Source organism: Crocodylus siamensis, chromosome 4 (genome assembly GCF_052110815.1).
Source record: "Crocodylus siamensis isolate JL-2025a chromosome 4, ASM5211081v1, whole genome shotgun sequence".
Taxonomy (NCBI): Eukaryota; Metazoa; Chordata; order Crocodylia; family Crocodylidae; genus Crocodylus; species Crocodylus siamensis.
The window spans coordinates 214,312,394-214,337,057 of record NC_143398.1 but is presented as its reverse complement, the minus strand read 5'-3'; the positions used below and the strand labels follow the sequence as shown (position 1 = coordinate 214,337,057).

The window sequence follows — 24,664 nt, the reverse complement described above, 5'->3', positions numbered from 1 at the left end:
GGGGGTTGGGGGTGGAGTTCATACAATAAAATACACAATAACATTTTGTTTCAGTAGTCCCTTTTATTCAAGGATATATTAATGCTTTACCAAATATTAACTAAGAAGCTAAGCCCTAACATATTGATGAGGCAAGAGAAAAACATACACAGCATAGCAATGCTACCCAGTAGTTTAAGACAGGACTATCTATCAGGCAACCGGCAAACGATTTAAATTGCAACATGTGGGGCTTGTCAGTTGAAATGGAGCAGCTCTGGAACCCAGGGGTGAATAGCATCACTGCGTCGCTCTCATCCATCCCCTTGCCCACCACAAAGTTTAACATCTTCAGCTGCTAAAATACAGGGGGAATAGGAAAGATGGAATACAATTACTAAACATGGAAATTGCCTGAGGGTTCTTTACAGAGGTGGTTAGTCACATTCATCTAGAGTCAAGCATGAGGCTGGGCTAGGTGGCACCTTGGAGACTAAAGCTGCTTGCAGACATGGAAAAAAACAGAATTGCAGTTTACCAGAAGGAGCAGCATGTTGCTTTAACCCAGGTTTGCAGCATCTGTATAGATTGGGTGCTTCAATTGGGGCTTTTTGGTGCTTTTAGCCAAAGCTGATTTAATCAGCTATTAAAAGCGCCAAAAAGCCCCACTAAAGCATATGATCTATACAGACACCAGGTGAGCCAGGTCCAGTTAAGGCTCTGCCTTTTCTGGGCATGCTCAAGGCTCAGTGTGGGAATGCACTGAGTTTAAAGTAAAGCGCCATTTAAAAGAAAAAAATTAACGTTTGCAAGCAGCCTAACTGGTTCATAGAGGCATGAGCTGTTGTTGGCAACTGCCTTCTGTGTCAGATGCTAGCAAGTCCTACCTTCTCTATGAGATCTTCAATGACAAATGCTGAGAAACTGAGTTTACTACCTCATCTGAAAGACACAGTTACAGTACTACAGAGAACAGTAGGAGCATGCTGGGCACTGGTTCCACGTGTCAGTATAATACAGGCCGTTCTTTTGGCTTTTTACCATTACAGCAGGGAAAAATACTGGTTGCAGTCTCCTTCAGTCAGTTGCACTGTCTCCATCTGAGCCTGGCAACCTGTTCAATCTCTCTCTGTAGCTGGAGACCAAGCAGAGAGAGGGGGGAGTAGCCTGCTGCTGCCACTGTCCCTGACTAACTTGGGCATGGGGGAGCCCTAAAGCCACTCCTGCTGTGCTTCAGCTATGAGCTGGGTATGCAGAATACCAGCCTTGTCTGGGAACATCACCAGCAGGTTGGGTCTCCTCATCCTGCACTTGCTTCCTGCTGCGCATGCCCTGCTGGCCAGGAAGAGGAAACCTATCCTATACCACTGCCACTGTCCCTGGTTGATGCAGGGCCCCAGAGCCGCTCCAGTCCCACACCAGCTAGGGTTTCAGGGAGCAGCTGTGTGGGGTGCTGGGTTTGGCTGGAGACAGTGGCAGCTCCTGAGTATCGCCCAGTAGCCCTGGGAGCTCCAGTCACTCTTTGTTCCCAACCAATAACAGTCTGAGTGGCAGCTTGCTCAGTCCTGCATTCCCATACCTCTCTCTTTGACCCACCTCATTTTGTGACATCTAATAGAATCACAATGCAGTGTTATAGTAGGAGGCCAAAAAATTCTATAACGTATTAAAAAATTGCTTTCCTTTTTTCATTGCTTTTGTTGTTTTTTTAAAAACCCACATTATAGTTGATCCTTGATTTACTCTGCCTTGATACAGTAACATATTGAAATATTTTAAAATTAAAATATATGACAACCACCGGCATTTCATTTACATATCCTCAAAAAGTCTTTATGAATAACTTTTAAAAGGGATTATTGGGAAATCATTCCATAATTCGCAGGTAAATAAAGTCAGAGCCTTCATTGTGCCTTCCTAACAGACATAAACAGCAGCTGCCTTTTTCATAGCGCAGTAGCTTTTTCAAGACGATTGTTTACAGGACAAAAACTGATTAGCAAAGGAACTGGGTGGTGCAGTTTGCTATTGTACGTTTGCCCGAGAGCAGGGTTGTAATCTGTTGATTTGTTATAAAATTAGGCTTCCCTCGTGCTGTGGAAAGATATTTTCCAAACTTTAAAGGTTGGTATGTGAGTACATTTAAAAAAAAAAAAAAAAAAGTATTAGTTTCTTTCTTTTCTGTGCCTGAAAACAGGCTACATTCTTGTTGGGATATATATTTGCTTGTTTGCTTTTTGTTGTTGCCACTTATTTTGTAACTTTTTAACAGTAAAGAGGAGTAGTCTGAAGTCAGTTTATAAATCTCTGATCCAGCTAGTCTATAAGTTACATCTCTACCCTGCCTTCCTAATAGCAGTGGAAGCTTTCTGTCAACTCAGGCTTGGAAGTTGTATGTCAACCTACTTAAGAGTACCAGATTATTCAAAGCAGTGGTGCTCAACATTTTGGCCCCATGGGCAGGATAAGGACTGTACAGGGCCAGTCCATGGGCCAAATCCTCAGTTATGGCTCAGATCAGTCTCTAGGTGCCTTGATCCTGCCTCACCCTAGCCTGCCCAATGCACCTGATGTAGCTCGCAGTATAATACTATCCTGTCTGCCAGACTCCCCATGGGTCCAAAAATTTGGCAGCAGTGGATCAGCAATTAACGCTGCCACTGCTGCCAAATTTTTGGACCCATGAAGCACACTGCAGCTCAAATGACATAGCTCTGCTAGCTGGATCTGGCCCACAGGGTGGGGATTGAGCATTCCTGATTCAAACAATTCCCCCTTCTCTGCCCAACTCTTTCCCTAAGTGGTTTGCAAAATAAAAGTCATTTATTTTATGATTACTCTGTGATGTTACATGTATATGTAAGAATTCTAAGGTATGTGACTAGCTATGGCAAAGCAAACATTAAGTGGTACACTGGGGATTTAGGATTGCATTTTCACAGTCTAATCTTTAGTGGTGTATATTGTGGCAATGAAGTATATTTGGAATCAATATGGAAATGGGAAAATCCTCAGTTTTAGAGTTGGAGGGATTTAGGAAGTATTCATGCACCTTGTCTTCTGTTCTATTCCCCTTCTCTTTTCATGCACAAAAAAGTTCTTTTTCCCAGCTCTGCTACCTTAGTTCTTATTTTTCCTTTCTTACTTTGGATCCTTTCAGAGCCATGATTTCCCCTGATTGATATTTTTAATTCTTCCTCATCTCCTGCACTGACACTTTCAATTCCCACTATTAATGTGTAAACTCAAAAAAAAGTACTGGAAGATATTTCATATCCTGATGAGATTTATTGTTGGGATTTGGAGGTTGGGGTGTCAGGGACAGCAAGAACAAAGTAGGAATCCCTTTTAAAACGGTGACTCCTTGCTGTATTCTTAAGAAAAATATTAAAGATTTAAAATTCTAATAAAACAACCAAAAATAAATCATCTCCTTGTTAAAGCATTTACATTTATTCATGTGTTGGAAGTACTAGGTCAGTACTTCTCAACCTTTTTTGATTTGAGGCACCCCCCCCTTTACTTTTGTGATTTGAGTGGCACTCCATTTCAAAATGTAGTTTATATATTACATTGCTTATCTACTTATGGGGGGGAGGAATGGGGGTGGGGAGAGCTGAGTAGTAGGGGTCGGGGATCATCCATGCAGGGACAAGCCTGACCCTGATTAATCTACTTACTTCCTCACAGCAACTTTCAAAAAATCTGGCAGAACCCCAGGATACCCCAGCTCCCTGGTTGAGAATTACTTGCTTAGGTGCTTTATTGGAGAAAGACCTAAACTGGCAACCAAGCTCTGAGGGATTTGGGGGTGGGAATGTTCCCCGTTCACCTTCACTTTAAATTGGCTAAGCAAAAGAAAAGAACCCTAATTTGATATTGATTATTTTTGTTTTTCTCAATATTTTGCATTGAAATGCCAGTCGGTCGAATTATTGCAGTCTGTGCAGTAATGGGATTGTTTTAAGCAGTTTGTCTTGCTACTAAAGTGGTCAGAATCTGACGCTAAACGTAGCCTAAATAACATGAAGGATTTTGAGGAGACAGTCAGTGTAGTTCTGTTGACTTCAGTAGAGCTATGACCTGCATATATCAGGGCTGTGTTCTCCTTCTTTGTTAAAAAAAAAAAATATATATATATATATATATATAATATTAGAGATGTTTTCTTTTTCATGTAGTCCTTTTCATTAGATTTCTTATGCACAGAAGCACTGTCCTTAATCGTAAAATATATATATATATATTTTTTCTTTCCTCTTGGAAATTTAAATATTCAAAAAAATTGAGATTTGTGCTTTGAAGGGCAAATTGTCCCCTCAATTAAAAAAAAAAAAAAAAAAAGAGTACAATTATCTCCTAACAAATTACATGGATTTCTAGGAGCTCCAGGGTTCTTCTGAACTGCTTTTTCATTATCTACTTTATCAGACCTTTTTGCCAGCAGAGGGATTGTAAGCGCAGATTACACAGTTTATTTCCTTTGATTAGAAGCATTTTTCTAATTTAACAAAATACATTGTGAAAAATTATTTGGATGATATCATTATGGGCTTGAAAGTCATTCATGTAGTAAAAATATAATGTGCTAATGCTGAGGTGTCACGGTGGTTCTTTCTCTTCTAGAGCATATTCAGGATTTTATTATTTTTTCAGCAACTATAACAAGTTCATCTGAAAATGATGACCGCAGTGGATCCAGTTTGGAGTGGAGTAAAGATGGAAGTCTCAGAACTGGTGTGCATCAAGGAATTATTCATGATCGAAGGACAGATAATTGTTCACCAGTTGCAGAAGAGGAGGCAGCTGGAGCTGCTGAGAGTTTGCCCAAAGCGGAAGTGCCTAGCGCTGATGGTCCAGTTCCCTATACACAGAGTTCTAGCTCGTTAGTAATGCCTCGTCCCAATTCTGTTGCAGGTAAGGAAGTACTGACAGAGGAAGAGGGATTTTTTAGTAACATAACAGTACAATGACATAACCAGCATGAGGTGCCAAGATGTGCCCCATAGGAAACTCCAATTATGTTAACCTATTAGTTTATTTAATAAAAGCTGTCAATACTGGAATGTGAGGGTGTATTTTATGTTCCTGTCAAGTCTGAACTTGGTCTTTAAATGTTTAAAGTAGATGGTACCAATTTTAGAAATGTGTTTTTTCTTAAATTCTTTGGTTTCTTTGTTGGCACAATTTTGCTGGTTCTGTAAATGTATTCATTACCATTTTAATTGGCTTTGTTCAAGATAGATTTAAGGTAATATTTTCAATCTTAAAGCACTAGTGTACAGATTTCTCCTAATTCAGCCAACCTGTTCATTCACTGTGTATGTGCTTACATCAGTAATCGTAATAGTTTTGTTACTATTTTTGTTAACAGTGTACAGTTAAAACAGCTCTGAAAAAATGAGCTAGAATCTTTGTTGTTGTTGTTGTGATCATCAGCACTAGAGTCCATTGAATTCCGGGTGCTGTGCTGTATTTTTTTTTCTCATGCAACCTTATTGATAACTTAAGATGATATGAAGCTTCCAGAATTGCAAGTACTACATCTACAACAGTCGATTTTCAGTTTAAAAACACAAAAATGGAAAGTATATTAAAAAAATCCAGGAAATGTAGAGAGCAGGACCCCTCTAAAAACAACTGTATTTTGGCATTGGTTAATGATTTTATGGAGAGAAGGAAAAAATATTCTTGACTTGAGGCAGAATATTGTCATCATTTTACAGTAAGAGTGGGAGCTTCTGTTTCAGACCTTAAATGAAAATGGCTGACTGTTACTGTGGGTCTAAGTTCAAGTTTAAACTTGAAATGTTCTGACCTTAATTCCCTAAGTTAATATTTGTGGTGGTGAATAAGGACTGAATCCTGTAAACCCTTAGAGCTGGGATTTCCTATAGCAATAGTTAGCAGTACTAAAAGAGCTTTAAGATCTGAGAATGGTAACTGGGGTTAACTTCATTGCTACATAGTTTACAGAGCTAGTCTGTGATAAGAGCTTTGTGTTTTGTTTTTAAATCTGAGGCCCCAAATAAGTCTGCTGGGAAAACACTGGGACACGTTCTCCATTTCATTTTCAAAGGAAGCATAATGGCATTAGTCCAGAAAGGATGTCCAACAAACTGCAGTAAATTGGAACTGCAACAGAAAAATATTCCAGTACATAACATAGCAAACATTGTCAAGAACTCAAGGTTCACCAGTAATAGTTAGGATTGATGTTGATTATAATTTGTTTATTTAAAATTTGACTGAGTGATTTTAGTTGTATGGTTGTAAAATTTGTTAATTGAAATCCACCAAAACTGGTCTTGGTATGTGTAATCTGATGGAGGCTTTAAAATACCTCGAAAATAATTTGAATGCTAATTTTGAAACGGTGTAAGTGCAGGATTGTGTTTCAGCTACCTCTTGTACAGTGTTGGGTCTTTTTACCAAAGTCTGTGGGGGGAAGGGAGGAGACTACTAAGACTTCAGAATGGAGTTTTCCAGTTTTCTGCTGTGCTTGCTATTAGCTTCATTTTGTTCAGTGAATCGAACCTCTTAGATTAAGCAGAGGCAAAGACTCCTAAAGAAATTTCACAACTTTTCTACTATTATACATAATTATAAAACTAAAAATACTGCAAGGATATATTTGGGAACATTTTGCCTTTCTTATGGTTTCATGTGCTAATATTTTGCTCTCAGAGATCTAAGCTTGGTAAAATGGCTTCATGCAGATGGATTATTCTACATTATTCTGTTCTTTGCCATAGCAGCTTGCTGAATCAGGACCCCAGGTATCTTTATTATTGGCATTTGTAGAGTTACTGGCTACTTGTGTGCTACCTTCTCACTTTCATGAAATCTTAACTAGCGATTACTTTGTACTGCGTTGTTCTCTCTTTCTAATGCATTTGGTTTAATAAGGAGATAGAAGATTGGATGAGTTGTGGATCTTTCCATTGTATAGTTGCAAGATGTGGGCTATATTTTCATAATTCACTGACATATATGAAGTAGGTTGGTCTTTTATGTGAAACTACACCAGAAGTTGTCAACAAACATTTTAATTATCAGCCTTGTTGACAGTGGCCTAAATCCTGTTTAACCTCCATGTGCTTAAATAGCACTTGCATAACTGCCTAATGGTATTTTTCGCACTTACATACAAATTGGATTCTGTTGGATTCCACCTGTGGTGGTATAAGAGAGCCCAGCATGTTTACCCCACAGAAGTAAGGTGATAGCAGGGGAAGCAGATCCACTCACCTTTAGCCCAATAACGTAGCGGCTAGGGCATTTGCTCAGAGAACAGAAGGCCCCCTCACCTACCAGGGGCTTGAACCTGCTTTTCTTGTATCTCCCATGGTAGGGAAGGCATTGTTCAGACACTCTCTAGCTTGAAGCTGGCCCACTGCACCTTGCATTTAATGTTTATTAGATTAAATGAATGGCTTCCAGGGGGCTTTTGGGGCCCCCTCCCTTTCACGACAGCATCTGTCTCGAGTCATTCTCCCTCTGATTTTGTTCTTCTCCTGGCTACCCATTTGGTCAACTTCATGGGGAAGGCTGGAGAGAGGTTGGTAAATACCTGGCTCATGGTATAGGTGGGGCATTTTGCTGGAAAGCAGGAGATGCAGATTCAAAACCAGCATCTTCTGCTTCCTGGCAACTACTGAACTATTGGGTTAAAAGGCAGGGAGGGTCATCTTCCTCCTGTGGCAATAAACACCAAGTACTTGTGGCTTTTTGGCAACAAAAGTTTTGGTGCTTGTAGGGTGTTATGTCTGTACCTGGGCAGTTATATTGCCCGTGGGCACTTACACAGACATTAAAGCAGCCTAGTGAACATGTCAATAGTCAAATGAAGGGTGGAATCCAAACTCTGTTACTGGGAATTGAAACTGTATGCTAGTACCAAAACAAGCAGATAGCGAATACGCAGCTGTGGAAATGCCAGTTAGGCACATGACATATGAAGTAGGATTTAGTTTATGTAAACGTTTTAGAAGGATTAAGAGGATTCTGTATCACTCTGTTTAGATCTCCTTCAATTAACAAGGATTTCTAATGACTAGAAAAACCGATGACTATACTGTACATATGAAGCACAGCTTTGTGAAGATCGATTTTTAATTGGTAATAACTTAAGGACCTTGATCTTTTAAAATGGAGATCAGGAGTGTCAAAGTGATCTAGCCCTGCAAACTGGGAAAGGGGTGTGGGGCCAACATGTGGGCCAGAATGGGCTCACAGACTGGCCTGTGCTCCAGATCCAGCATGTGGGGCTGGTGCAGTACAGAAGCTGCATGTAGCACATGCCATAGATCTGCCTGGTATGTTGCGCTGGCCATGTAAAACGCATGGGGCTGGTCAGGATGTGTGCAGTGCCTGGTACCTGGACTGGCCTGAGATACGTGTTGCATGTGGTACCCGCTTCAGATGCCGTGCGTGCTGGATCTAGCACATGGGTCTGGTTTGTTGACTGAATCAAGACTGGCCCCAGATCTAGTGTGCAGAGTTGATCTGGTGCAGGCACTAAATGCAGCACACGCCACAGCCTGGCTCAGGTGCCATGTGCAGTGTGCACCCTGGACTGGCACTGGGTGTTGTGTGCAACATCTGCCTGGCTCAGTCCCACATGGTACGTGGGGCTGGTTGGGCTTTATGCTGTGTGTGGTTTTACAAAGGCTGGAGTACTGTCTACAAGTTCTGCTGGCATAGTTATATTGACTAGGAATGTGGAAAGATCGCATCCTGTAGCTGAGTACTATGTTGGCAAACCCCCTGACAGAAGAGGGCTTCTGTTGGTTTAGCATGTGTCATCTGGAAAAGTGTGGTAACAATACTGGCAGGAAAAAACTCTTCTGCCAGCATACACCTAGTTTCCACTAGAGGGCTCTGCTGGCATATTGGTAACAGCAGAAGCCCTGTAATGTAGACAGGCTCAAAGGCACGGTGCTTGAATGTGCTAGGTACTGTCCACATGTTGCAAGGTATAATCTCTGATCCAGAAATACTCAGGTGACAGCCACTGTGTTTAAGACCTGAGACGTGTGCAACTAAAGTAAAATGGCTATTGAGTAAACAAACTGAATACAGTTTAAAAATAGATTTTAAGGCACCACAGCCCATACTGTACGTATTTATATTGACAGTTGTAATGTTATTTATGATTAAAATAAAATTGCTTGGCTTGACCCTGGGATTTGGTTCTGTTTCTCAGCATTTGCTGTGCTGTGGAATGAATGCATCTAAAAGTAACAGATTTGATGTTGAAGGCTTTCCACAATAAATAAGAATTGAAATCCTTATCTAGATTAAGAGAAACAACTTGTAAGGAGCTATTAATGGACTAGATGTAAGAAGTGACTTAGAGTAAAGAACCAGGCTTCATGTTGGTGTAACCTGCAGAGGACTGCCAAGGCAGAGCAGCTGGAAATGCAGGCTCAGAATTGTAACCCAGTGGCTGCTGCATTCCCATCTATGGAGGGGATAGCTGGAGAGTCTCCAGTGTTGTTGATTCACTGGCTCTAGACTTGTTGGTCAAAGAAAGTGTGGGGTCCACCCAAGAAAGGTTTAGTTTTCTTGTTGATGTGAAAAAAAAAAAAAAAAAAAAGGAGAAAGTTGTTTTTTTTCAGATCAAATTAAATTGTTTCATCTTCAGGTTCAGCTCTTCTTAAACTATATTTAGACAGACTTTAAACTGTAGACATTTTAAAATGAAAAATCACATCTGTTAAAATTTATTTTTTCAGTATATTTTTCTGTTAGGAATTCAATTTGAAATTTGACACATTTGCTGATTTTGTTTTTTTCAGTCAGAGTACGAGTTGTTCTGTGAAACATTTCTGCACTAAAAATGTTGTCCATCACTACCCAAATGGGCCTAGCCTGTCTCAAAACTTTGAATGAGTGCCTCTTTATTCTTAACTTTTTTCTTTATTTCCATCATTTTGCTTAGTCCAATGAAAAGGAACGCAGGATCTAACTACCCTAACTATTGTAGCAACAATTAACCAGCTAACCCTGGTCCCAATGCGCTGTTGACATCATTGTTAGGGTTGTTTTCAACCAGAAAGTAAACAAGAAACCATGTGAATGTTGGTATTGCTTGAAACACAAGAGAGAGAGAAAGGGGAAATGAATGTCTGGAAAATGGAATGAAGACCTAATTGGTAGTACAGAAAGATATGTAATCTTAAGTGCCTTTGATCCCAAAACACTATATAAATTATACAATGTGAATGACTTCAACCAAGCACTGCAGTAATACTGGAAAGTGTCCGTTTAAGTGATGTGCACTCTTAGGCTTGCTACATGCAGTATGTTACATGCTCTCAGTCTTAGCAAAAGTGGGTAGTGTACCATTATACTGCAGAGTCAACATTTTTATTGCATAAATTCTGAGGTTGGTTGTCTGTCGTTGCAGAAGATTTCTTTTCCAAGTAAGAGCTTTTAGGATTCAGAAAACTATTTCTATATGCGTAGAGTTGTGCAGTTAATGGGGTGATTGTTAATGTACTGGATATGGTGAAGTAGTGCACACAATGTCTGCTTGTCTAATTGCAAGACTTGGATTGCCAGCAACTATGAATGAAATCACTGGGGCAAAAGAGTCATCTAGCTACCTTGCTGTGTTTCTTCTTGGAAGTATTGAAGCTTTACTAAATAATTTCTGAATGCCAGACTGTCATAATTCAGTGAAACGCTTGTGCTTTTCTTAGCTTCTCACTGGGCATTTTGACATTTTAAATTTTGGTAATACTTCATAGTACAAATGTAACCCAAACAGAACGTATCTAATTTAAAGAAGGATATTTTTTGTGAGTTGGTGAGATGTTCAAAATACTTTATTTTTTAAAGTTACTTTATACCTCTGTTTTCAGAGGAAAACTGCCAGAATCATCAAAAATTTTAGTCTTTCTGGAAATGCAACTCTTCAGAAATATTAATGAATAAATTGTTTTGAAGGCATAAACACGCTTACAATATTGTAATATGTTGTATACATAATTATATGTTGTAGTATTATACATATTTTTGTTCTGTGCAACTGCTTACGTGGAGGAAAATATCAACTTTGCTATTTATTATTGTAGCAACAAGTTCAACCAAGCTTGAAGATTTGAGTTATTTGGATGGACAAAGGAATACTCCCCTACGCACCTCAATTCGCTTACCGTGGCATAATACTGCAGGAGGAAGAGTACAACAAGAAATTAAAGGTATTTATACATTTCTGGTTATCGTGCAACAGATAGACAGTTGTAGCAGATACAGCCTGGATCTTCTGTACCTCATGTATCCAATATTCCTTCAATATTGAAAAGCTAAATTAAGGAGTCCCTTGATTCGTCTGAAGTACAGCTTAAGTACATGTATCCAGTATCCTCCACATGATCCAGATAGCACAGAGTACACTGTATGTAAAGAAACCAAAAATACTTAAAGAGAATTTTGATAATATCTTTGTACATGAACCTTATATATGAAAGAAAAGTGATTAAGTCACATTTGGTTGGTTCTAATATGTGCAGTGCTATGCGGATAATCCAATTTAAACTGGCTTTGGGACTAGAAAACAGTGGGATTTTGTTCTTTTCAGGTGATGTGCAAACATTTTATTTACTCTTCTCTACTTGGTCACCTACTGCTTCTGTTTAAATGACTAGTAATGCTTAATTAAAAACAGAAAAATTCAAGCAGTCAAATTGCACCTAATTGTAAACATAGTTTTTTCAATCAAGCCCAGCTATGTTCCTCCTTTAACTTTCATATAATTATATTTTTGTATTTTGAAGCAAAATAATCACGTTTCTATTTCTGTTTATTTTTCTTTCTCTAAACTATTTGTTGCAAGTCCTGAATTAGAGAATTCTATAGTGTTTTTCAAGTATGAATATACAACACATTTGATTTTTTTTTTTTTTTTTTAAATAACATTTCAAGCAATCGCAGCACAGCAGCATTTTCACTATCAAGGTTCATCCAACCTGAAAGAAAATCCCAACAATTATTGGCATTTTATCATAAATAGGATTTAATTCACACTAGAGATGTTAATTTTAGTCAGTTCAGTGAACCAGCTATAAACATTTTCATATTAAAAGGAATAAAATAAATTGCAAACACATCCTGCAAAAGTTTTCAAAATGGTCGTCTAAAAATGATGCTGCATTTGAATAAGCTTTTATTGCATAATTACTTACATTTTCCTTACTCCCTCCTCAGCACGTTTTGTCCCCTATAAGCCTCAAGACATCTTGCTAAAGCCACTATTGTTTGAAGTGCCAAGCATAACAACAGACTCTGTGTTTGTTGGAAGAGATTGGCTGTTTCAAGTGATTGAAGAAAACTTGAAGAATACAGAGCTGGCAGAAAACAGGGGAGCAGTTATTACTGGAAATGTGGGATTTGGGAAGACTGCTGTTGTTTCAAGACTGGTGGCACTGAGCTGCCACGGAAGTCGCATGAGGCAGATTGCGTCGAACAGTCCTAATTCATCTCCCAAAAGTATGTTTCTCTTGTAAATAATGATGTAGGTTGTGTTAGTACAAAGAATCAGATGCAAATAATTACAGACCTTATTGTTTTCTACACACATTCCTCCATAAGGTGGGTGGGGAAGAGAAAGAGATGCCATCAACCTGGCATGGTTTGACAACTACATCCTTAGCATAGAATAGGAGTTAAGCCCCTTAAAAATGAGGTATTTGTTGAAATAATTATTCCTGCCACTCTGTCCTTACACCAAACCTTTCTGACTGAGTGGCTGCAATTGACTGTTATCTTGACTTTCTTCCACCAGTTTTTGGCTTTGGGAGAGGAGGATGCCCCAGAGTGATCATTTCCCAATGTTAATCCATAAAACACTGCATGATTTAGTTCTTAATTTACCATATTTACTCAAATATAAGATGACCCTGAATATTAGATGACTTCCCCCCCCCCAATAATTAGATTCTATATGTAGAAAAATTATACATTTATTAAACTTTTCTAGGTATACAGTCTACTTATTGGAGATTTGCCTTGAATTTGCCCCCCGTCCCCTGCACTGCTACAAAAGGGAAAATCTAAGAAATCAGGTAGCCCCCTTCCCCTCTGCCCCCTCTCCCAACTTCTTCCCCCCTTCATCACTGTCAGATCCTGCTCTCCCTGAACATGTGTAAGAGAGGGGCAACATTTGCATGTAGGCAATTACTACAGGTACCTGTAGACTTCATACATCCAGAATTGATGCATTGTTCACTGAAACTGCTGCAAGTTTTAGCATAGGTACTCCATAAACACACTTTTAAGCAGCATTTTTGTACTTATATATGTAATCCTTGTGCTGCTTTCCTTATTTACTGTTGTTTCAGCACAGAGTTTAGTTAAATCCCTTTATAAAGATGATAATGTATAGCTGCATTAGTCAGTAACTAGTTACAGATGATAGCGTGTGTGTGTGCATGTGCAAGCTCGCAAAAATAATGGTACCCCCATGCATTAGACCCTTATTGCAACTTTTTGGTCTGTGAATTTTTTTTAGGTGGTGACCCCTGTCAGGAGATTCCCCTCACACAGTTATCTTCATCTGCCCCTTCCACAAATGGTAGCAATACAGTGAAGTCTCTGAGTTCTCCTGGTACTCCTGAGCATCAAAATCAAACTGGTGATTCAGTGCGACGCCTTGCTTCAAAGGTAACTTTTCACACGCATCACTAGACTTCCCCCTCCCTTCCCAGAAAAAGCTTTTAAATGTTGAGAGACAGGGGAAGGTGGTGTGGGGTGGGAAATGGTGCTTTTTCAGGGCTCCCTGGTTGTGCTACGTGGAAGAGCAGAAGACAGGAAGGTAATTGAGGACACTTGTGTAGGCTGTACCATGCATAGTTGACCAGGTTTCTCTCATTTTTCATATGAATTAGTACTTGATTGCTACATTGAGTTAAAATTTGTCTTTTCAATAGCAGTCATGACTAGATGGTAATCCTGTATTGTTAGGCTTGGCAAAATTTGTGGGTTTTATTTTTTGTAATAATTTCGACCACTAAAATCAATGTATATTTTTAAGCATTTTAGATTTTTATCTCTCTTTTTTTGAGTTTTCAGGAATGCAACAAATTGGCAATTTTTTTTTGATTTTTATCTATTTCAATTTTTAAGAGTGCAAGAAATTAAAGGTGTGGGCAGCAGACAATTTATTAATCACAGTGTACTGTTAAAAGCTTTATAAAATCGCATATCAAAATTAGAGGTGCACTGATATATCAATCAATATTGTATCAGCACTGATAAAGGGAAAATTAACATTATTGGCAGTTGGCTTTTTTTGCCTGATGTGGCCGATAATGTTGCTGATAAATGCTGCATACATGCATGCAGCCACAGCAAGCATGCAGCCAGGAATGCAGCCCAGCAGCTTAGAGAGCAGCATCTGGCTGGTAAGTCTGTTGGGGGGGTGGAGGGGAAGGAGAATGGGGGTGCAGATCAAGGCCTCTGTGGTGAGGATGGAAGTGGGGCTGGGGCAGGGCCAAGTGCTGCCCAGCTGGGGTGGGGCAGGTTCCCTGCTGCATGCTAGGGTCTGGGGTTGCTCCAGCCTCCTCCCAGAGCTGCACTCAGGCCGGAACTTCAGAGGGGGGCTAGAGCCACCCCAAAATTTGCTGTAGATCCCCTTCCGGCGGTGCTGCTACCTGCCCTGCCCCACCTGGCCTGACTGCAGCGACTGGGAAGAGGCTGGAGTAGCCCCAGCCCCAAGCACGGTCAGCAGACAGCCTGCCTTCACACTGCACAGATCTGAGGGAGACATATGCCCCCATGCCTCTCCTGAGGGTGCTTCTAGTCAAAATATAAAAAAGTAAATATTCATAAACCAATAAATCGTATCTTCCTTAAATCATTCTGTCTGTTCATTAGGAAAGAGCTGGACAGGTGGGGACCAAAAGAAACGGGTAGCAGCACTCCCAGAGCTCTGGGAACAGGGGGGAGACAGCAGCCTCCCCGACCCCCTTGCACACTTAGCCACCTCTGTCCAGCCTGGGCAGGACCCTGCTGCCACTAGGCTGCAGCCTTGAATACTCTTCCTTCTCTCCCATCTGGGCTTTGGATAGGGGGTTGTTAAAGTAGCCTGTTATCTCCCTCCAGCCCACTGGGCACCTGTGAATATGCAGCTAACTGATGAGTCATTATGCCAGAAAAATAGCTAACTGATCAGTCAGTAGGGTGCCCATTGTTTTTCTCTTTAACCCTTGTGTCCTCTGTCCTTTCATCACTTTCTCCACTGTCCAGTAACAGAGCTAAGGTTTCCCTTTTTATACATTTCAGTTATTACCGATGGAAATATTTTCCTGTCTCTGAGTATGCCATGAAATCACTATTTATTGGTTTAAAAAATGGAATCCTTTCAAACCTATTGTTTAGACAGCTACTCTGCACCAAGCTGTTCTTGGTGTAGCTTCTGCAGTGCCATTTTGGAAGAAATAATGACAGATAAAATGTTTGGTTTGCTTATAGTGCTTCCAATACTCCCGGCTTAGGCAAAGATTACAAAAACTAAGAGTGACATAGTTGTGCCAGTGATGGGACTTCTTCCAGGTGAATGTTGCCAGGTCTCTTTAGTGCATGTCTTTTACAATAATAATGCAAAAGTCAAGAGGATGTTTCAGCATCCCTTCACCATGGCAGGACTTGGGCTCATCTTTCTCCTTTCTTGAGAGTCCCAGAGCACTGAGTTCTTTAGCAACAGTGCTCTTTCCCTTGGCTCCCAAGAGTTGACCTGGGAGATAGTGACATCATAGCTGTCCAATTGCCTCTTGAGGGTGAGAGAAGGTGGTACATAAAATAGCTTGGACCCAGCTGTTAAAAATTTGTGCACTGTGCCTTGAAATCAGTTTTACATAGAATGTCGACATATATGTGAAACACTGACATGCTTTGATTTTGTTTCATTTAGAAATCAGAGCATTGTTTGACTAGTGGGTTCCTATTTGGTCTTTGGTAATTCTTGGCATGGCATGTTTCAGCAGGCTTATCTGAAGGTTGAGGGCATGGATCTCTGGCATGCATAAAAAGACATTAGGTTTTCAGTTGTCAGTCAATGCTGGAAAAAGTTTCTGTTCCTGGTGTGTTTTCACCCAAGAGGCCCTTCCTCTGCTAAAATCTTTTTTCTGAAAAGTAAGATCCTTTGCTCTATGAGCCTCAGTAAAGCTTCTTTTAGCTCATACCTTTATTTATTGAAATAAAGTGTGTGTGTGTGTGTGTATGTGTGTAGAGGTTTGAGGCCCCAGTCACTAAGCACTGTGCAGCAGTGTCTCAAAGGTCCTACAGTATAAATAAACAAAATTGATACTGCATAGTTATTAATTGTCTTTTCTAACCATTAGTGGCATTTCTCGCTTGTCCCTCTCCTTTTATGTAATCATCAATATAATTGGGTTAGAATAAAAAAATTGTGAACACCCTCACATTTAGAAAATGCTCCAATGTTTAGCCCATCTAATGCCAGATTATTACAGTGTGTTGACAAATTCTGGATATATTTATTGTTGACCTCCATTTGTTTTCATTTTCCTGATACCAGCTACTGAAGCTCAAAATGGCTAAGTTGCGAGAAAAAGGAGATTTCATAGACATCAGGGCTGGAAGGGACCTCGGAAGATCATCAAGTCCAGCCCCCTGCCCAAAGGGCAGGAAGTCAGCTAGGGTCATAGGATCCCAGCAAGATAAGCATCCAATTTGCTCTTGAAGGTGTTCAATGTAGGTGCTTGCACCACCTCCGATGGCAGGCTGTTCCAGGCCTTGGGGGCTCGGACAGTAAAGGAATTCTTCCTTACATGCAGCCTGAAACGGTCTTGTAGTAGTTTATGACCGTTTGACCTCGTCATCCCTTGGGGCGCTCTGGTAAACAAACGTTCCCCCAGATCCTGGTGGTCACCCCTGATAAACTTATAGGTGGCCATCAGATCACCCCTGAGCCTGTGCTTTTCCAGACTAAAGAGCCCCATGGCTCTCAGCCTGTCATCGTAAGATCTGTTTTCTTGACCTCTGATCACGTGTGTGGCTCTTCTCTGGACTCTCTCAAGCTTCTCCACATCCTTTTTGAATTGTGGAGCCCAAAACTGGATGCAGTCCTCCAGCTGTGGCCTCACCAAGGCCAAGTACAAGGGGAGAATGACATCCCGGGATTTGCTTGAGAAGCATCTATGGATGCAAGCCAGCGTTTTGGTCACTTTACTAGCCACAGCATCACATTGCAGGCTTGTGTTCATCTTGTGGTCAATGATGACCCCCAAGTCTCTTTCTTCCATAGTGCTAGCCAGTGTAGCACTGCTGAGCCTAGAAGGATGCTGCAGGTTTTTCTTCCCAAGGTGGAGAACCTTGCATTTTTTGGTGTTAAACACCATCATGTTCTCGTCTGTCCATTTGCTGAGCCTGTCCAGATCAGCCTGGATCACCTGCCTGTCTTCTGCTGTGGATGCTTTGCCCCAAAGTTTGGTGTCATCAGTGAACTTGGCCAGTCCGCTTCTGACTCCAATATCCACATCGTTAATGAAGATGTTGAACAATATGGGCCCAAGGGCAGAGCCTTGAGGGGACCCCACTGGTCACGGGACACCATGATGATTGACTTCCATCTATTACTACCCTCTGGGTCTGACCACGGAGCCAATTTTCCAGCTAGTGGATTGTGGTGGACCCAAGGCCACAACTGGCCAGTTTCACCAAGAGGTGATCATGGGATACCAGATTGAAGGCTTTTTTGAAGTCAAGATATATGACATCAATCTCTTCTCCCTTGTCTAGGTGATAGGTCACCTGGTCGTAGAAGGAAATGAGATTGGTCAAGCAAGACCTACCCGTAACAAACGCGTGCTGGCTATATTGATAACAAGTACTTCATTTCTTCTGATCAGATGCATTCCATAGTTATGATAAGGAGATTGTTGGCTTGTAATAAAGGCATGGTATGATCTAAACATCAGATTAAGTAGCTGTGTTTTCCCCAAAAGAATTTTTAGACAAAGACTCACATGAGAATGAGGCTTTTTCAAGACTAATGCCAGTAAAATTCCCCTCAGTATTAATCATCTTAAAGCTGTGTCCCCATAGGATGGAAGAATTCATTTGAACAAGATGTTAATGTTTTATACATAACATTCCACATTTTGCAATATGTTGTCTAGTAAAATTATTCTTCCAGCTTGGAAAACAGACAGGCTACTGTCTCTGAAACAAACTGATTCATGGCTTTGGGTGATCTCTTATCTCAATCCAAGAAAGTTTAAAGCTAAATTTTGATAGTTTGATCATTTATACACAGTATGCTGCCGATGGTAATCTGTGATTAGCTAGTGTAGATGATTAAAATGATTTCTTCATTACTTTATATGATTCTGAGAAGCTAATATTTTGCCTATCAGGTGATAACAGTCCACTTCAGAATTGCTTTTGTTTTAGTATGTTATCTTAAAGACGATGTTTTTTTCCCCATTTCCTTTAGAAAAGGTGCTAATGAATTTCACACAATGATGGCAAGTGAATGGCAAATTCTTATACTTTTAAGCATTGCTTCTTATTGTGATGGATTGATTTCATAAAAATAATCGGAAGTTTGAAGTACAAGTCATCCTTCAATTACAGTAGCATCATGCACCTTCTGCACCCATCAGACTTCCTTCAGGAATACTGTAAAATTCTAGAGAACAGTTTGCTGAGATAAAGCTTTGATAATGTTTCTGGTTACTTCTCTGAAAGATTTTTTTCTCTTCCTTATGTACTTCGTTGTTTAGCTGTGGGAACAAACATTACTTTACCTGGTGAACGCCAATCATGAACCAAGAAGTAAGGGATGGTTTATGTCCAAAAGCAATACTGGGATTTATGGCCAAAAGTTGTACTGAGATTTCTTCTTCCCACTCTCTGCCAGTGTAATCCTATTTCCTATCCTCCTTTCTGTGTCATGATACTTTTTCTTTAGTAGGCTCATTCTTCACAACCTATGAAGCAGGGTAATATTTCTAAAGTTTGAAAATACTGTGTTTACTCATCCAAGATTACTTTGAATTTAAGATGACACCTAATAATTAGATTGTATACATGGAAAATTATACATTTCTTTTAATATTCCATGTATAAAATCTAACTATTGGAGGGTCGTCATAAATTTGCATGCACACAGAAACCCATCACTGCAGCAGGGAAAGCACTGGTGGGGCAGGTAGCAGGTGAGTCAAGTGACCCTGGCCCCTGGCCCTTACCCCCTGCCACCTCTTTCCCTAGTGCTTTTCCTCCTTTGCTGCTTGCTTCCCCCAGATTACACCTACCCACCCTACCACTTGTCCCCCTGCCATGCCTGCACCCCCCACCACCTGGCCCCTGCTATACTGCCTGTGCCCCCACCACCTCTGTTCCCTCCCTCTATCCCACCTGCCTTCCACCCTCCTCCATTACCACTTACCCTTTGTGGCTTCAGCTTGGCCTCTGGTCTTCAGTATATAGTCGCTCTTCCCCCAGCCTGGACACAGAGCAGTGGTTATCGCACTGCTGGCACTGTTGCATGAGCTTGACCTGGAGTGACTGTGCTCTCTGCTCGGGCCAGTGTAGGGCTGGGGACTAAGCCAGAGCTGTGGAGGGTAAGTGGCAGCAGGGGCAGATGATGGGGGGCAGGCAGCTGCTGCAGCTCTGACCCCAGAACAGGGCCAGAGGTGGAGCTGCAGCAGGCTCCCCCTCCTCCCTCTTCCTCCCCCCATAGTCAAATATTAAGATGAGCAGCTTATTTTCCCATGTTAAATGGGATAGGGACCTTTGTCTTGGATTCAAATAAATACTGTAGCTTGGGATCACCCAAAGGGAGAGAGAGTAATGTTTTGTCATAACTAGAAGATGTGTTTTTACAGTACTGTTTACAATAAAGAGCCTGATTTCTTTTTTTCTCTTTTTTTTTCTTTCCCCCCCTCCCCCCCCAGGTCGTTGCCTATCACTATTGCCAAGCTGACAACACGTACACGTGTCTTGTCCCAGAATTTGTCCATAGTATTGCAGCTTTACTTTGCCGGTCACATCAGTTAATGGCATACCGAGATCTTCTAATAAAAGAGCCTCATCTACAAAGCATGCTTAGCCTTAGGTCCTGCGTCCAAGATCCAGTGGCAGCTTTTAAAAGAGGAGTGTTGGAGCCACTTGCAAACCTCAGGAAAGGTATGCCAGGAAACGGAGACTAAACTTTATAAACTCCATGATCAGAAAAGCCAAGAGTAATCTGGCATGTATTTTAACCACGTAAGGGAGGTGATTAAAACAGCAGAAGTGACTTCACTAGAGAGAAATTTGTTTTCTTTAATCTTTTTCAGTTGTAGTCATATTGGATGTTATTCATAATAACAGTAGACAAACCATATTCAGATGGAAGGGTTTTGGTTTTAAAATAAAATCCTGCAGAACCCATTATTAAGAAGATCTTGAAAAAGCACTATTTTGAAAAATGCTAATAGAATATGCTAAATTATAAATGATAGGATAAATTATAGGTGGGTCTGTTAACTCCACTTATTATTATGGTTACTGACACTTCCTGTTTGGAAAGACCGTTCTGAGTTGCTTGTACTTTGCTAAACTTAAATGATTTTGGGCCCACATTTTCTGTGCTAGGCATCTGACTCAAGACGTTCAGTGTCAGAACTTCCTCTGTCCATTGCTGCCATAAATTTTTGCCCAAATGAGATACTCTGTTTTTTAAGGGTGAGACTTGTGAAAAAGATGTTTTCCCATGTTAAAGAATTTTGGCAACCTTTTCATTAAAAACTTTAGCCCAAGTTTAAAACAAGGACTTGAGATTTAGCAAGGGGATGGGGGGGGGTTTATTTATTTTTTAAGGGAATAGTATGCCTTTTCTGGTACCCATAGCCAGGCTGTAAGTTTTTGACATACTGTAGTTGACATAGGCTGGGCAGGGGGGCCACATGCCTGCCTCTTCTCCTTGCCCTGACTATGGCCAAATTTACACACACACATGCACACACAGACACAGGTGCATGCACTCTACTTTCACTCTTTGCACATGGGCACACGCGCACACACATATACACACACGCATGCACACAGAAACAGAAAGAGACAAACGCACACAGAGACACAGACAAACAGACACATACACACTTTCCCCTCACAGCTCTCCCAGCCCAGCTGGGCCCCTCCTTCCTTGACATGGTGCCATGAGCTCCCCCCCTTTCCCCAGACATGGCTCTCCTGGCTGGCCCCAGCTCTGCCCTCCCTCACCCCAGCCCCATTGGTGGTGGGGCCCTGGTTCCAGCTCCCAGGGAAGCAAATGTGAAAGCTGCAGTTGAAACTTGGCATGAAAAATGGACACCAAATTTAAAACTGCAGCTTTCACTTCTCTGCTGACGAGCATCCCAGGGTAGCTGCCTCGCCCCGCAAACAGATCAAGGGAGCATGTGCTCCCTGGCACTCCACCCGGGTGCACGCAGTGGCAAGAGCCCCCTCACGTGCCTGGACAAACCACCCAGGCTCTGACCCTGTCCTGGCAGCTGAGGCTCCCACTCACCCAGATCGTTCCACTCCGCTAGCCTGGCCCCAGCAGCAGGGGATGCAGCTCAGCTTGGCCAAATGCATCCCGCTACTCCTGATCATGGAGCCTCTAACAGCTGATCTCAGTTTGGGGGGGCCAAGTCCCCCCCCAGACTGAGAGAGAGTGTCAGAGGCTCCCCAGTCAACTAGTTGATCACGATTGACTGGTTGGTGACCACTGCTCTAGAACAAGATTTTTCAGAGCCTGGAACAACCTCCAAAATTCATGAGTTTTGCCAGCTGTCTCCATGCATCTGTTACCCCATCTACTGTTGGTCCACATAGCAGAAGAAAATCAAGAGATCAAGTAGGAGATGGGATAGGATGGCGGCTTAAAGATTTACAAGCTGAGAGAGGCATGAGTTTTCATAAGCAACAACCTATTCTGCTAGGTTCATAGATCTGTGGTAGTCATTTTAATCACCTTTCCTAAGCAGTCTGATGAAGCTTTTGCCTATAAAAGTTCATGGCTCTCAGTCCTACTCTCTAAGGTGTCACCCTGCCCCACCTTTACTTGATCTCTAGGTTCTCTTTTGAACAAGCAGTATAGGGAGTAGACTGCTAGAGATGCATGCAGACACCTGCAGAACTCATGAATCTTTAGACTTATTTTGCTGATGAACTTTCTGCATGTATATATGAAGCCATGTGATGGAATTTGTGGGTATTGTTGTGTGCTATTTTGTTTTTCAGTGTGCTTTATTTAAAAAGCCAATTGAATTAAATGCAACAAGCGACATTTAAAAGATATTTTCAAGGTTACAAAGATAAACTCTCAAGTTTAAATATCAGGATTTAGGTTGCTTGTGCACCAATTAAATATGTAGTTTCATGCCTTATTTATTTATGTAGTTTTTCTTCATGTAACAGTTTATAATAGTTTAATAAATGCTAGATGCTTAAATAAGTGATAACTAGATAGAATCAGTCCATAACTTGAACATAACCATGTATTGACCTTCTATTAATATTCTTACAACCATCTGTAATATACATTACTCATGTTGGTAACAAGCTTGTAACACTTTTTTTTCATTTAACACTTTATAAGCTGTTTGCAAAATAGGATCTTAATATAAAGTGCAATGAGAACAACTTTTGTAGTATGTAAATGTACTTCTGTGATATTTCTAACCCAAACACTGTGAGATTACATGATTTATAAGATCTACCAAATGAAATTATTTTTAAAAATTGTACTTTAAACAAAATGAACTGTAAAAATGCATAAAAATTAAATAGATTCAGACTGAAAAGATTATGAAATGTTAAAGTGAGGTTGGTGTCGCTAGTAGTTTTCAATTTGATATTTTAAACTTACTTTCACTGATATTGGAATAACATCCATGGCTATTGCTATACTTCTCCTGGTACATTTTTTCCCCTCTCAGGACATTCAGAATTATGGAAGAGTCCCCTTTTATGGAAAACCCCCCCCCCCCCCCCCCCCCCCCCCCCCCCATAATCACATTTTTATTTATTTGTTTTTTACTGTTTTGTTATTCAGAGCAGAAAATTCCCGAGGAAGAATACATAATTTTGATAGATGGTTTAAATGATGCTGAATTCCACAAACCTGATTATGGTGACACACTTTCTTCATTTATCACAAACATTATTTTTAAATTCCCTTCTTGGTTGAAGCTGATTGTGACGGTGAGAACTAACTTTCAGGTAAGAATAAAGTGCATTTTTAATTTGCCAAAAATTAATCACTGTCCTTTCCTGTGAAAAGTTTTCATACTGCTACAACCACATACTTTGCTGAAGTGCTACTCTTAAGGGGATTCAGAACCAAAAAACAAACATAAAGGACTGTGCCTTGTTTATGCTTTTTTATGGTGAACAAGTATGAGCTCAAGGATCTGATAACACATTTGTCTTTTTTCTCTGTCACTTTCTGGAATATACTGATGGGATTAGTGACACCACAAGTAACAAACCTGATTTTCCATATTCTCGGCCTGTTTTCTACAGGTGAGATGAGAACAGGAAGTTGAAGCTTTAGGAGTCAAGTTGCTCCAACTCCATAGTGTGATGAGTTTGTCTCCCATCTTCATACGGCGTTTCTTTGAGGGCTGGACTATAGATCTCCGCTTTCCAGAAAGTGGAGCCCCACAACTTCCCTATTCTAAAGCTTGTCCTTGTCTTCAGCACTATTTTTTCTTACCATACTTCTTTCAGCAAGTCCCAGAAAACTTACACTTACTCTTTAAAATTCTTTCTCCAATATTCAGTCCAAATATCTGATGTTCTGGAGGCATAGAGATGTGCTGACTTCAGATTCTCAAAGCTACACGGGGTGAAATGATATCTTTTTAAATTCATTTAACTGTTTATAAGTTAAACAGGAAGTGAATTACATTACAGGGGTGCCCATTTCTGTTGAAGGCATTCCAAAATTTGCTAGAATGCACAAATATATAGCTCTTCAAGGAAACAAGTCTAAGATCACTATTGGTATTACTGTTTGTCATGCACCATAAACATGTGTTTAAAAATAGCTATAGCACAAGGTGGCATGGCAATAATTGTCACTCCTCAAACTAAGAAGGATCTTGTATGCTTGATCAATACTCTCATGGCAGTCCTCCGAAGAGTGTCTACTGTGAGGTGGTGGTTCTTTTCTAGCTGAATCTTTACTGAACCATTCGTTAGTGATATGAGAAATTATTTCTTTTTAGAAATATGTTGTGTGACCTGTTATCAGGGTATTTGAACAGGTGGGCCATGGTAGCACAGCAGTTAAAGCATCTCACTGACTCCAGAGATGTGTATTCTAGCTCTACTCTAGACTCATACCAAAGTGCTCCCTGAGTGAACTGAGCTGTACGTGGATATTTGGTCATTCAGGCTGGTGAGTCAAAGGTAGTTGGATATGATGTTAGCCACATCACTCTTGTGCTCTTGGCTATAGAAACTGGTGTTCCCTAGAAGTGTTAGCCCAGTGGGGCTTTAGGCTCAACTGGACCATCAGTAGTTGCAAAGGGTTGTAACAGCTAAATGATCTTTTTATTCTATATCTATAAAAGGCTTAGTCTGTCTGTGTGTGTGTGTGTGCCCATAATGCTCTTGGGGGGCGTGGCTCCAGCCGGTGCTGCATCAAGAATACCCATCAAGAATGATGGGTGGGGAA

The 24,664-nt window shown here is 40.8% G+C and overlaps 1 protein-coding gene across 7 annotated transcripts in view; it reads left to right on the top strand.

Annotated features, from left to right (window-relative positions):
• The window catches only part of TANC1 (tetratricopeptide repeat, ankyrin repeat and coiled-coil containing 1), a 201,972-nt gene that overhangs the window by 131,085 nt on the left and 46,223 nt on the right, over positions 1–24,664 (top strand). For 6 of the 7 annotated variants that reach the window (XM_090045663.1, XM_090045661.1, XM_090045660.1 and 3 more), the window contains 6 exons: positions 4,606–4,896; positions 11,064–11,189; positions 12,196–12,477; positions 13,499–13,650; positions 19,911–20,142; positions 23,036–23,202. In XM_090045663.1, the coding sequence (XP_089901789.1) occupies positions 4,606–4,896; positions 11,064–11,189; positions 12,196–12,477; positions 13,499–13,650; positions 19,911–20,142; positions 23,036–23,202 (1,250 nt within the window). The remainder of the gene's footprint in view (positions 1–4,605; positions 4,897–11,063; positions 11,190–12,195; positions 12,478–13,498; positions 13,651–19,910; positions 20,143–23,035; positions 23,203–24,664) is intronic. The other variant, XM_090045662.1, reaches the window with a different exon arrangement.